This window comes from Mercenaria mercenaria, chromosome 1 (assembly GCF_021730395.1).
Source record: "Mercenaria mercenaria strain notata chromosome 1, MADL_Memer_1, whole genome shotgun sequence".
In the NCBI taxonomy this organism is placed as follows: Eukaryota; Metazoa; Mollusca; class Bivalvia; order Venerida; family Veneridae; genus Mercenaria; species Mercenaria mercenaria.
The window spans coordinates 100,281,980-100,297,282 of record NC_069361.1 but is presented as its reverse complement, the minus strand read 5'-3'; the positions used below and the strand labels follow the sequence as shown (position 1 = coordinate 100,297,282).

The window sequence follows — 15,303 nt, the reverse complement described above, 5'->3', positions numbered from 1 at the left end:
TTATGTAGTCACAAATGTCTTCAAAAAACAAATGATGTAAGACTTAAGCGAACAAGCAGCTTGTATAATTCTCACTCATTCTATGCTTAAGTCCTTTAATGCTGTGGACATAAAAGGGAAAGTTACATTTAATTTTCTGATAAATGTTAAATTAGATGAAAGCAATTAGAACTATATTCATTTTCTAAGTTGCAATGCATGTTGAAATGCCATAAGTCATTGCATAGAAACAATTTAAGATGGCTTGAAATACTTTGTATACATGATGTACTATTGTATAAACAAGGGGCAAAAACTTTGTTTTTCAAAAAAGTTCAGTGTTATGCAGGGTGTGTGCTTTAGACTGTGAGATAGAATGGGGTTATTGTAGTTGGTATAATTGGTTGTATTACCTGGATATCTTTAATTGGCTCAAGTGGCACTGTTACAGAATACTCTCATAATCCAGTGTTCACTTGGTAAATTCCTGAGTGATCTTATAACCTTTCTGAAGTAAAAACTGACAAGATATTATTTTCCTTTTATCCTCAAGAGTTTCACTATCTTTTATTGATAGACCATCAATTAGTTGCTGTGTTAATTTGATTACTGGCCATTTTAAGGTTGTTGTGTTAGGTGTTGTGAACTTCTTTATGGCATTTTTTTTCAGGTCAGGTTTTTGGGGGTAAGAATGGCGCCATAAGAATACTAAGGTTTATGTTATTTGGACAAAACATGACTCAATTTGAAGTGACAGCTTGAGTTATACAGTACTGCAACTTACATTCTTTGCATTTAATGCTAATATTATCAGTCACAGTTTAACAATTTTTTACAAATGCATTTCTGGGGTCTCCATGTGCTCCATATCCCAAAGATGTTTATGCATACCATAGAAATTTGTGCTTAATCACACCCAACAAGGTGTATGCACACTGTTCCATTTCCAGTTGTAATCACACATTTTCTCATTCCACTGAGATCAACCTTGAAAGCTTGTGCACATACCTATCTTTTGTTGAGGTAGATCCTTGGATGCTTGCGTAAACACCTATGTTTCAGCGAGATAGACTCTTAAATGCTTGAGCATACACCGACTTCCCATTGAGATAATTTCCTAGGAGGCTTAGAGGTGCACATCATTCTGTGTTTCAATGAGATAGACCCTAGGATGTTTGTAGACACACCTATATTTCAATAAGAGAGACCTTGCACTTACCTACATTTCTTTTTTATACATCCAAAGGGACATATTATGTTATGACGCTGGTGTCCATCTGTCCGTCCGTTTGCAATTTTATGTCCGCTCTGTAACTCTTGAATCCCTTGAAAGTTTTCGAATGTAAATAGAAACTTGACACAAATACTCACCACATCGAGATGATGTGCAGAGCACATGTTTTGGATGGCTCACTTCAAGGTCAAGGTCACACTTAGGGGTCAAAAGTCATATGACTTTGTTTCATGTCTGCTCTGTAACTCTTGAACTGCTTGACGGATTTTAAAGAAACTTTACACAAATGTTTACCACATCAAGACGACTTGTAGAGCACATGTTTCGGATGGCTTGCTTCAAGGCCAAAGTTACACGTAGGGGTCAAAGGTCATTACTGCGGGCACATATTGCTCCGCATTGCGGTGCTCTTGGTTTTTGTTGGATTAACGTTGCACTAACACAATAATAGATAATTACTGCATTGCACCTTTCCCTTTGCTGCAAGAGAACTTTTTACCACAAATTTCTTCTGTAACGCTTGAAAGGGATTTAGAATTGTGGATAGAAAGCATGAGGGTAGGTTGGGGTATTACTGTTCACTTGTTTTTAGCAATGAAGGCAGACATGCACCTTAAGACCTTTAGTTTTCATTTTAGTAGAGATTGATATTGTGCATCAATTTGCCGTTATGTCTGCATTATTATCTGTTTAATAATTTCAAAGAAGAGATATGTGATAACAGTGTAGACAGGAGGGATTTTATAGCAGAAACCAAGTTACTAATGCTCTCTATGTTGCATATGGGAGCACCGAAGCCATTGTTCAAATAACTAATCTGATCATTTTCCTTTGAACTTCGTGTGGCTCAAAGACAGTTATGAAATATGAGTGGATCTCATGTAAAGAAATTAATTTTCCATACTATAATCAAGGTGCTGAGTGTCAAGTGATAGTGAGTAATTTCTTTGTTTATACAAAAAGATATTGCTCCAGGGGATTAATAAATTTTACATGATATTTACCAGAGGATCATTAAATGAATTTAAAACAATAGGTTTAGTGCTGCTTTACAATCTGGAGAAAATGTTGATAAAATTTGCATATCTTTGAATGAAGTGCATTAATTGTTTAGCAAATCCAGCAGTTACTTTACTCCGGTATTGTCATTTGCATTAATAAAGTCTTGAGTTCTTATGGTAACAAAACTTGCTTCATATAATTATGTAAGTGGATGTGAAAATGGTTGTTAATGTCTGTTTTTGAGTTGCCAAAGGTGCTCAAAAACTCGTAACTGTCATAGTTTCCTGTACTGGAGGATGAAGGATGGTTCCAAATTTCATTGGTTCCCCTATCATCAGTGGTTTTCATGATATATAATTCATTTGGTTCCCTGTATCTAAACTTCAAGAATGGTTTCCCAGTTTCATTTGTTCCCCTGTACCTTAGAGTCATCAGTTATTTCCCCTTTTACTTGGTCCCCTTAATCAATTTTAGTACCTCAGATTCAAGAGTGATTTCCACTTTCACTTGGTCCCCTTAATCAAAGTACCTCAGATTCAAGAGTGATTTCCCCTTTCACTTGGTCCCCTTAATCAAAGTACCTCAGAGTGATTTCCACTTTCACTTGGTCCCCTTAATCAAAGTACCTCAGATTCAAGAGTGATTTCCACTTTCACTTGGTCCCCTAATCAAAGTACCTCAGATTCAAGAGTGATTTCCACTTTCACTTGGTCCCCTAATCGAAGTACCTCAGATTCAAGAGTGATTTCCACTTTCACTTGGTCCCCCTAATCGAAGTACCTCAGATTCAAGAGTGATTTCCACTTTCACTTGGTCCCCTTAATCGAAGTACCTCAGATTCAAGAGTGATTTCCACTTTCACTTGGTCCCTTATTCAAAGAACCTTAGATTCAAAAATGATTTCCAGTTTCATTTGGATCTCCTGTACCTTGACAGTGTACCCCATTTTCACCTGTTACACAGATTTCAACCAATTTGTACTTGTTTCACTTGGGCTAGTTGTGCGTGCATCAATTTGGTACAGATGCCGGACATGCCGAATAGCCCTATCAAAACATCACTGTGCATTTGAGTGTACTGATCACGTGGTTGGGATGGCCCGGTGCTGTATGAATCGAGCCCACCTTTAAGTCATCATATTTGATTCCCAGTACCTCAGATTAAAGGATGGTTCCTAGTTTCCTTTGCTACTGTGAATAAGAATTACATGAAAGTGAAAATGGTAAGAGTAGCAAACAACCTGCAGGGAACTTAGATATATAGATTCCAAGTGATTTTCTATTATCTTTGCTCAGTCATACAACTGCAGGGAGCAACTGATTCTGTCTTCACTATCAAACACGAGGAGCCAGAATTCCTACATTTTTGTGAACACACCCATATGACAAGAAGATGCTAAGTTCTCTTTTGTCTGTCATTATTGCTATACAATCCTGGTTGCATATGAGCTAACTGTCACTATCATCAGAGCTATCTCTTGGTAGACTTACTGGAACACACACACAAGTCCTGAAAGGAGCCCTGCGGCTACATAGGGTATCTTTTCTTGTTATCATCAATTCAGTATCACTCACCTCCTAGGGGAGAGTGAAGTGTGTCTCTCAAACACTGTATCAAGAAATCAGCCATGTTTCAAACAAGTCACAGAGCTGTATTAAGCAAGCATCATGGATTTTAATCGATACTCAGACACAGAATTGCCAGGAGAGAGTGATCAGTGTCTCTGTCATTTTGTCAACAGAAGAGACAATTTGAAACTTATCCAGCCTGCCATGAGAATGGCCTAGAGGTGGTTTTGTTCTTTATTTTTGATTATCTGTATCTTTGCCTGTTTTTCTGTTTCTCTTTGTCTGACAGTCTGTTTCGTTTACAAAAATATTGAAGTATTGTATCAAACTAAGTGTAAGAATTCAACATTATATGAAGCAGCTTAAGACTCTTAGCTAATTTAAAGAACAATATACACAGGACAAAGGGTCAAGACACAAATAGAGACTTGGAATTATGTTAGTGAATTGCAAGTTTAAAACCCCTCACCACCCGTACATGATTTGATTTCTGGTAAACTTTTTTAATAAAGTTGCTTTATTTGTCGAAGCATGGTGTAATGGTGGTTGGAATTTTGATATCATAATTTATTCTTGGAGAAAAAGTTTGCAGTATCTTGTATCTGTGTTACAGTGTGTATCAGTGGAGGATCTCATATATCATACCTTATGATTGCTTCATAATGGGAGTCAAGATGGAACATCAAGTGGAATCACATAACGTTTCCAGACCTTTGTCTCCAGCAGTATTACACTATCTACAAGTATGAACATTGCCACAGGCTATTTCATTTAAATTATTTCTATTTATTTCTGTTTTCCAGGTATGATGATTGTGTTGTATATCTTTGTTTTTTAAACCACAATGCCAAAAACTAGGTGTTATTTTGCATATGGCATTTTTCTGGAGTAGGACACCAGGTGTCCGTCTGGATATCATTTCAAAAGTCTCTTGTTCCTTTGTCGTTTAGTAACTTTAACATCATGCTGGTTTTCAGAAGTTTGAATACTCTTCAAAGAAGGAAAATATTCATTGCCACTATCAACAGAAAGAATATGTTCTAATGTTTTGACAATGTCATTGTTCTGATTTGGCTTGTATATATTTTATATTTGACTGAAACTTCTCAAACCAAAATGGCAAGCTTAATTAAGCTTGCATTAAGGTCGCAGCAAGATTGCTTCAGCTTGCAGCAAGATTGTGATTGGAACCATCGCAACCATTATCTAAGCTTGCGCAAGCTAATTCGCACGCTTCCTGCAACCTATTTAAAATCTTGCAGACTTGTAAGCTTGTGCATGCTTGCGATTGGAACCCTAAGCGATCTTAATTGCGACCTTGCAAGTTTGCACAATCATAATAAGATTGCAAGCTTGCACAATCTTGCAAACTAACACAATCATAACAAGATTGCAAGCTTGCACAATTTTGCAAACTTACATAGGTGTGGGCCAAAACACTTGCAAGTCTCTCGCAACCTTGTTATGATTGCGCAAGCTTGCAAAGTACACTATCTTCTTCAACCTTATTTAGGTTTGTGAGACAGTTTAAATAACATGAGAGTCTAAAAATTTAATTTTATATATACTTTCTTTAAGTTGACAAACTGCATAGTTTATAAAACTTTCGCACTTTCATGAAACAATATTTGTAGTGATCAGTAAATAAAGAGTTAAAAATCTGAGGGACAATATTTTTTAAAGCAACTTATTTTGACATAAAAAATTTCAATATTTGGTTAAATATATTACCTCCCTTTTATACGTATCAGTGAACTAAAGGAGTTTTAAAAAGGTTACAGGATCACAAGCTAGTCGCAATCTTAAATAGTATTAAGATCGCAGGATGCCCGCTGCAAGCTTGCGAAGCAAGACTTAACTGCAAACTTAATTTCTCTGCGAGCTTCTGCAAGCATTATATTACATGGCTTTTTAAGATTGCAGGTAAGCTTGCACAAGCTTATGGCAAACTTCTTACAAGCTTGCCGCATGCTTGTATTTTGGTTTGGGAATTAAGATGTTAATTGTTTCTCTTTTTTGCCTTTTACCAAAAACTGAACTCCACATCAACATCAGAAGAGAACAGCACACTCTGACTCCAACTCTCACAGTCTCTGTGTTATCAATTTCATCTTCAATAATCACAAGATCAGTTTCTGTAACATCAATATTCCCCTAAAACTTATATTTTGTATACCCAGCAGGACATTGCTTGAAGATGTTTGCTCACACAGTGTGATGTGTAGATTAAAAGTCGAGTACTTTCTTCTATTTATTTGATGTGCTTGCCTAGGCAACTGCACTTTGGGATTTGAAAAATATATTGCCAAAACAAACTTACTGTAGCCCAAACAAACTTATTTTGAAGCTTTACTTATCTTACATAATGCCGCCAAGACAGTTCCTCAGGAAATTGCAATATCTAAAAGATATTAAGTTTTAGCCCACCAGATCAGAATGATATTTAGGTTCTTCAATTGAATATATAATTATGCAGGTTCAAATAACTGCAAACTTTCACCAAAATAATAGAAAGACTAATAAATCATTTAAAACTGAATGTCAGTTTTTTTAGGCAAGGAGATGAACCAGGGGAATTTTGATGGCTTTTGCAGGATGAAATACAATAGAATTTTTATAGTCATAAAGGTGTCTTTGTGTCTTGGAATAGGATGCCTGAATTCTCCTGAAGATATCTTCGTAAACTGTAGTAAAATTTTGAATGCTCTCAAAATTAGACTTTTTATGTGTCAAAAGATTTTCAAGATGTGGCATTTTCATAGAATATGATCTTTGTGACATTGAAGTATATGCATCAGTAGATAAGGTATGATCTTGACAGCCAGTGGTACCTTACTTATGTCAGGTGAACATATTATAGTGTCAAACCTTTAAAATTTCAGCAAGCTTCAGTGACCACTGTCATTGATTCAGAACAATTGATATTTCTTCACGACAGTAAAAATTATATCATTGCTCTTCCTTCTGTCGCTTAGATGTGTTTTACATCATTTTGACCAAGCAATTATCAGGAAAATAAGACTGTTTTGGCGCCACACTCTATCATTATTTTTGTATCTTCAGACTTGTAGAGCATTCCGCTCTGGTCATTTTTCATCATTTCTCCCAGTTATCTTAACTCCCTGCCTAGATTGCTTCCAAAAACAATAGTTTCCCTCAGTGGGAATAATGAGTATATTAACGGGTAAAACATTAACAAGGTTCGTTGATTCTCAGAATTATGGGTTTTTCTCTTAGACACATCTTGTTAGGTGGTAAGAACAATTTATAATCTTTTGACTCCCTGTAAATATTTGTGAAAATGAAATTGCCACATATATCTGTCAGTCAAGTAATTCTTAAGTGGGTCTCTCAGGAATTTGTTTGACCCAGAAAAAGATAAATATCCAAGAAACTTATAGCCAAAAAATAACAAGAAAATCAAGGTTCAGTGGCTTTATAATCTATCAGTTATAAGATTGGTAACTACTGTGAGGATATATGTTTACAAGAGTTTAGATAAGATATGCAAAACCCACTCCAACTGTGCTATATAGTTGTGGGTTCAACTTTGCCAGGACTTGCATACGATGCATTCTGATATTTCACTAAACTTAAACTTTGGAGAGTCTTTGCTTTTTGTTCAATGTATTACAGCATTGCTAATATCTTCCGCCTCAGTGACATCAGTCTCAGTGATATCTGAATCATAGTAAATGGCACTAGCTGCACTAGCTGAATAATTGGGAAGATAAATGCTAAAACCACAAACAAATTACAGAATATGCCTGCCAGGCTGTTGTAAGATAGTGTAGAACTTGTGGCACCAAGAGTAGACTTACCTGATACCCTCCCTCACTGCAGTCTTACATCACTATGTCAATATACACTCTGAACTAACAAAAATACATTACTGTTTCAGTAATGCTAATATTCCTTGATGTAGCAGATAGAGCTGGAAAGAAGCCTGGAGCCAAAATAACAAAATTATAAAATCACCCTAAATGTTGTCTGCAAAAATCTCTGATGATTTTGCATGTTTAGGATCGGTTTTATCAATGTTAGCTATTGAATTGGAGATCTGAGTGAAGGAGGGATGTTGGAAGTCAGGTTATAAACCCAGCATGACTGTGCAGTATTTGCAGTTATAGAAAACATATCAGGTATCTATTGCTCATACACAGTTTCGTGGAGTATTACACTAGATTGATATCATCATAGAAATTTACAGAATATTAATTTTGTACCTTTCAACTTAAAAGGTATTCAGGGTCATGGAAACAGTGCAGTCTGATTTACTAATGCTTGCAGGTCAGTGACTGTTAGTGCTTCCTGTAATTTTTCAAGGTCAAAGAAACTCATAAAAACCTCAGCATATCTAGCAAGGTCTTGTTCCATCTGGAGTCATAGGACAGTTCATTGGGTTTGCAGTATTTCTATTTTGATCAAACTCTGTAATATGTAGTTGCAGAAAGATTGATGTAAACAATATTGTTTTTGTTCCTCCAAGAAAGTAAATTATAAATAATGAATGTAGATGGCAGAGATACAATAAGGAGCAAGAAATTAGTGTCAGTGTTTGGTTAATCCTGGTGTTATGTAAGGTGTCGTACTGTACTGTACTGCTCCAGTGGGAAACTGATGTTGGAGATAACAGTAAGACAGTGTGATTAGTATTACCTGACAGAGATAATTAATTGGCAATTATTAGATAACCTAACACTAATTATGATGTCAGACCTAGTTATATTGTACATTTGTTAGCATAATCGATTGAGATGACATTGATTTAATGCATCAGTGGCATGCAGTATAACTGTTTTCTCTTAGAGACAGAGAAACTGCTCAGAGCTTCAGCAGTTGAAACTTTCTAGATCATCATTGGTTGGGGTTTCAGTTAAGTTCAGTTAATCAGTGTTGTTTTACAATAACTTCCTATTATCATGTTGATCTGGATGAAAAATGGTTTCATCAAACTTGGTACATGGAACCTCTTCCTTTATTCTGTAGAGCTGCTTGAAACTTAGTAGAGCTGAAGGTCATCAGATCAAAATAAAAAGAAAAAAATTATCTTGGTTGAAGGTAGTTTATACGTTGATCTAAATATAAAGAAGGCATTCAAGTGCAGTTTATACCTTTGCATCAAAATAAATAATTTAAATTTTAATGCTGTTGCTTGCATGCAGTGATCTGTGTGTTATCAAGACAAGTTTCATTTGAATTTGCAAGACAGGTAACGAATGCAGAATAGATTCTGAATGAGCTTTTTAACTTTTCATTAAAACAGATTTTATTAGTTGCCTCCAGTAAAACGCCTAGGTTTACTATTGACCCATTTGCACAACAGGACTTCTTTAAATATCTGTAATGAAAAAATGAGAAAGGAAGAGTAACTTTTCTCTGAGATTTTCTCGATCTTGTTAGCGATGGTGTATGTTTTTGTCCTATGATAGGCAGTTGTATTTTAGTGGGTTGAGGTTTGATTGATGAAGAAGCATGTGAGATTATGATCACTGTTTACAAGATATCCTGCAACATTTACATGGATGAAATATAAGCAATGATGTGACTGATAGCTGAATGCTTTAAGGGCATCTCATGTCAGGGATAATATCTTCCCTGTATGGAATTTCCAGGGAAATTTACAGGATATAAAGAGTCAGATATAACAATAATTGGACTCAAAAATTGTAACTTCAACCAACGCAATTTACTTGCACTGATGATATTGCAAATAATTTCTTAAAAGCTTAATGCATATTTAAAGGGTAGCAAGACATTTGATAGCACTACAGTGTTCCATTATTAACAGATACAGACATTTCCTACAATATTTCTATTTGAAATCTGAAGAACTTCTGTATCAACCCTAGAACATTGATTTTGTACCTTTACATTTTTATCAACAATTGTAACTGATGTTATTGATTGGGACTCAATGTATATTAATATGGAGACAATATCTTTTTCATTGTTTGGTACAATTAGCCATCTGGGAAAGAAATGAGTGATACATTGTATGATGTTTCTTGAATCCCCATCTGACAAGGCAGTATTCACAATCTCATTCAAACAATTTCTCCTTTTTTATGTTGGAAAAAAAAAACTGGAGAAAATGCTGAACATTTGATGAATTTATTTGGTTGGTGTAGTTTATTACTGGGTAAAATTCATCTTAGATATCTTATTAGAGATGATCCTTTACCAGGTTACTGTTTTTTGTTACATGTAATTAATCATTTTCGTCTGAAGGAATTAGAAGTGAATGTATTAGAGACTGGATGGAAATGAGAGGCAGGTTTTTCGCTGATTATTTGCTTGCTCATTGATGAACAAAAACATGCTTTCAATAAGGATTAAAGTTGCCTAGTAAAATTATAGATGAAACACAATAATTTGATTTTATCCCATTATGTTTTATAAAGGTAACAGTGCTCAGGTCGCATGCCTCTGATAAAATCATTTTGCAGTTTTTGATAGGTCACTGCTATAAATTATATAAACATAAAGGTTAGATGTTCACTTGTAATTATGCAGTGACATAACTGGAATACCGTTGAAAAATGGTGTTAATTTTATAATCTGACTTTAAACTAGTAACATAGGTAGGTTAACTGACCGGACAACCTTTTAAGGTAGTGTCGAGGCAATTAAATACTAAAAACCATTTAGTGTCAGATAGTTAGTGTTTCCTATCATTGTTTATAATTACTAGCATCATAATCATTAATGAGATTAATTAATCAATTTAAATTGCCAACTACAGCTTCAATCAACCTGGTGTATCCCACACACATAGCCAGATTGTCAATCACCTTTGTTTTGTGGTGGTTACATCAAAGTGGTTAATGGAATTGTTCCGCTTCACTTGTCATAATAACATCAATGTAGTCATCAAGCAGTGCAGCACAAGCCACAACATCATTCTAACAAAGGTTACGTTTTCCACTTCATATTCGTAAACAACTGGCACTGTGCCTCTACCCTATGCCTACTATTCTTGTGTTATTCATGTCTTTCTTTTCTTTATTAAAATGAATTGGTTCTTTTTCCAGGGATGAAAACATCTGCTTTTATGTTTTTCAGGATAATACGGCATGCAATACAACATGCAGTGTATTTTTATTTTTTTAAAATATGTGAAAACCAAGCTGTTATTATATCACATATATCAGTCCCTCGAGTATCATTTTAAACAGTTCCATAATGATGCTTAGTTCTTAAATACTGACTTTTAATCAGATGTTATGTAGAATGTATTCCTTTCAAGTTGGATAAAAACTGTGAAATCAGCATCGGTTATTGCGACATGTGTCAATCAAACAGTTAATTCTTCAGTTTCCGGGATTAAATTTTTGTAGATATGTTATGAAACAGTTCTTTAATGACATTTTGATTGGAAAAAAGCATCTTATTTCCGACATAATTTGAGCGAAGCTTGTAGTTTCCAAGGGAGCATTGTGGGAAATTTTACATGAGATTTCATGTTTTTTCAGTGTTTGATTCAAGTGTCAGTTTTCCAATATAGTAATAATCGACAAAGTCTTGTGACATTGCATGAGTTTTATTGTAGTCTTCTTCCTGTATCGCTAAAACGCGGAGTATCTAATGGACATCGGGGTGCGATTCTCAATATATTCCTCAAAACAAAACAATTAAGGAAGGGATTAGCATTTTTACTGGGTGACCGTAAGGTCAGACTCGTCATTGTAGTATAAGTGATGAATTTAAAGTGGTCTCAGAAGTAAAATATCCACAATTATCTGTCAGAAAATATTCTATATTTGGCAAATTAGAGGGGTCATATTCCATTATTAGGGATGCACACTGAGTAATGCATGAGGTAGTGTTCAAATAATGAGAAAATTTGTTGCATACTTGATTCTTTTGTTGCCAGCAGGTACCTTAACTGTTGCAGATTTTGTAGTCTTGTAAAAAAAAGTGATCAAGTATGACAGCTTAAACCCTTTATTTTGTAAATAAGACATCATCACCATCATCATCTTCACATCATTACTTTTATTGTTGTCATTATCTCCATTGTTACTACAAACATATCATCAGAACTACCTCTTTAACCTGGTCATCTTTACCACCAACATTATCTCCAACATCATCATCATCATCACCACTACTGTCATCACAAACAACACCATTATCTGCATGATCACCACTACTGATTCCACCATTGCCTTTATCACTATTAATCATATGATTGCCAACAACATTATCACTGTCATCATAACATGATGATCATCACAGCCACTAGGTATATCATTATCGCAACATGATGGTCGTTATTATCACGTACAACACCACCAGCATCATCACTTTTATTAGTATCAGGAACATGGAAGAATAATGTCATTGAATTGTAACTTTTTTCAGGATTAAGTTTTAATGAGTTTAATACCAGCAGTTCGTAAATTTCATTTTTTCAACAGTAACTGATGTGTCTCATTCAAGGAAAGATGTCTTTGCAGCTTCTTTTGTCATCTAGGTGAGACATGCTGCCTAATTTTTCACATTGTTTTATTTATGTTGACTTTGTCATCTATTTTCAGACTGACTTATCACAGACATTACAAGCATTGTCAGAGAAGGCGAAAACGGAAACAGAATTTATACAGAAGTTAAAAGCAATGACAGAGAGAATTCCGGTAAGTTCCAATAAGGGATGAAACACTTTGAAATGCCCTTGTAGATAAAATGTACTTTAAGTAAAAATCATCAAAAACATGTGTTAATAGCAGAACATAATTATAATCATCATCATCAGCAGCAGCAGCAGCAACGGCAGCAGACAGAAGCAATATATACTTAGAAGTAAAGTTACAAAAGGATGTAAGAAGTCTTATTACCTGCAAACGGTTTTGCATTTAGAGAATATTTAAATCATTCCTTGCTGACTTGCAGTATTTCGGCAAAGATTTCGCTGGCAGTTGTAATGTTATTGTCAGTATAAATGTCCATGTCTATTACAGGTTGCCGTGGCTGTCTAAAATTGAAAGATATGCATTAAAGATGATCAGTATCTGCCATCTAATTATAAAATGAGCTTGTACCAAAATAGATTCCTTCATAGATAGACACTAAAAATTGCAAAAAATAACCGTTTTTTTTCTGACCTCAATGTAAAGTGTTGCTTGGCAACAAGTTTTGCTATAGAACACCTTCAGTAATAAGGATGATGATTAAAGAATATTTTTATCCACCCATAACTGATATGTGCAGCCAGATATAAATTGCACACCTTATCTCTGAAACATCCTTGCTTGTGAAACAATTGATGAGAAACTAATGGGGGCAACAGACAATGCATCATTTGAAAAAATGGCAGAATAATGTTCTTGTTTAAGACCTTCCTCTTCAGACTTTATCATCTCTGGCGAGACTTGCTTATTAAAATAACTGTCTTGAAGATATAATCCTGTCTTCTCAGCTATGATTGAGCAATTACGAATTATTCTCTGCAAACTTCTTTTCATTTCATTTTATTGAATTAATTCTTGTCTAAAACCATATAAGTGCATGGTCAGACAAAAAATGCTTTTCATCTATTATTCCTATGCAAAAAAAAATTGCCAGGCTGAATGTTCATACTAAAGAAATATTCATTTGAATGAAAGGCAATATATTCCTTAATTGATTGAAAAATAAAATCCATTGTCAAAGAAAAGATATTTGATTAAATCTGATTCTTTTGGCACACCTTCTGTGAGTTGAATTATTTTGTTGAATGACTGATTTGTGAGAATAAGATCTTTATCCTGTAGTTAGGTAAATGGTAATGAATAACTGGCGAGACATTTTAAATGTTTTTTCTGATTAAATATGAACTAATTACCTGTGTTTAAGAATTCGATACACAACATTTCTTAAACATTACGTTTTTTTTAATCAAGGTGAAAAATGGGTCTTTGTGCTTCATATTTTAAAAATGGAAACAAACGTAAACAGATATCGTGAAAAAAATGCTGATAAAGTAAGATTGAATAATTCAATTAGTTTTGTTGGTAAACAAATGGCGCCAATTACAAAAACCTATTCTGAAAATGAGAAAAACGATGATTAGTTTACAGAATAAATTGATACACAATAACGCCTTGGCATTTTGTAAACAAATCTTGACATGGGTTCAGCAGAGTAAGGAAACAGTAGAGTGTTTACTTGAGGTTACAATTTTGATTGATGCGTAATCAATATTGGTATTCTTGCTGATTATTAACAATTTATATTCATGATCAATTAATCCTGATTATAAAAAAAACTGCTAACTCATCTTGTTTTACATTCTTCAAAAAGGAAGCCACTTTTGTTTTTAAAGATCATCAAAAATGTATTATTGAAAGTATTATTGAAACTTTAAAAAATATTTATGTTTTGTTTTAGGGGCATTCCATCAAAGGTTAAGGTCACAGGGGCCATCTGTCCATCATGCTTCATTTTCGATCACTAACTTGAGAATCATTTGACCTAGAACCTTCAAACTTCATAGGGTGATACTGGCTTGCAGAGTAGATGACCCCTAACATTTTTGGAGTTACTAGATCAAAGGTCAAGGTCACAGGGGTCTGAAAATGGAAAACCGTTTCTGATCAATAACTTGAGAAACACCTGACCCAGGGTAGGATAATTGGACATATAGAGTAGATGACCCCTATTGATTTTTGGGTCACTTGATCGAAAGGTCAAGGCCACAGGGACCAAAACATGGAAAACGGTTTCCACTTGAAACTTGTGGGATGATTGGACATGGCAAGTAAATGATCTCTGCAGCCAACCATCAGTGTCTCTTTGACTTTCGCTTCTGTCCCCTTTTGACTCAAGTTGCCTATTACTACTATGTATTGGGGGAGACATGCGCTTTTCTACAAAAGCATCTTCTAGTTTGGTATATTAGCCTTTCTTGGTTATATAAGTATCAACCAGTAATTGGATGTGTATGTTTACACATTGGGAAGCTTATTCTCCTAGAGATATTATCCTTTATTATACCTATGAATTTCTTCTTGCTTGTATTTCACAAACAAATTCAAACCCTATATTTAAATCCACAGACTACTTGCTTTAGTTTTAACGTCGAAAAGGGTGTAATGTTGGCGTCTTGACTTTATGTGCGTCAAAACATTAATCTAGTCAAACAAGTGTTTGGTCTTTAAATAGGCAGTGGTATAAATATTATAATTAAAAGGGCATTAAAACAGTACCTTGATTTAGAGTGATGCCCTCGGCTCCTCTCAAGCTGAGATAGATACAACATTTTAGATCAGGGTGCACATGGTGTAATGCCAACCCTACTTGCTAATTTTCAATGTCAGATGGAAACAGAAATGTATAATTCAAATGTAATATTCAAGAAAAGCAATAAGTATAATCACTGATTAGACTGAAATTCAAGCATTATTTCTTACCTTAAATTTCAAGTTGAATGCAATTAAAGAAGATAGATTACAGTAGGTTTTATGGTACAATATAATTAAAGGAGATTCGTTCCCATTGTGCTAGCAGATAATTATGTAATGAATACTCAATAACTTT

At 34.6% G+C, this 15,303-nt stretch overlaps 1 protein-coding gene across 3 annotated transcripts in view; it reads left to right on the top strand.

The window, feature by feature from the left end:
• Positions 1-15,303, top strand: part of LOC123528859 (E3 ubiquitin-protein ligase TRIM9-like) — a 142,750-nt gene that overhangs the window by 37,704 nt on the left and 89,743 nt on the right. For all 3 annotated transcript variants that reach the window (XM_053518589.1, XM_053518591.1, XM_053518595.1), the window contains exon 2: positions 12,327-12,422. In XM_053518589.1, coding sequence (XP_053374564.1) covers positions 12,327-12,422 — 96 coding nt within the window. The remainder of the gene's footprint in view (positions 1-12,326; positions 12,423-15,303) is intronic.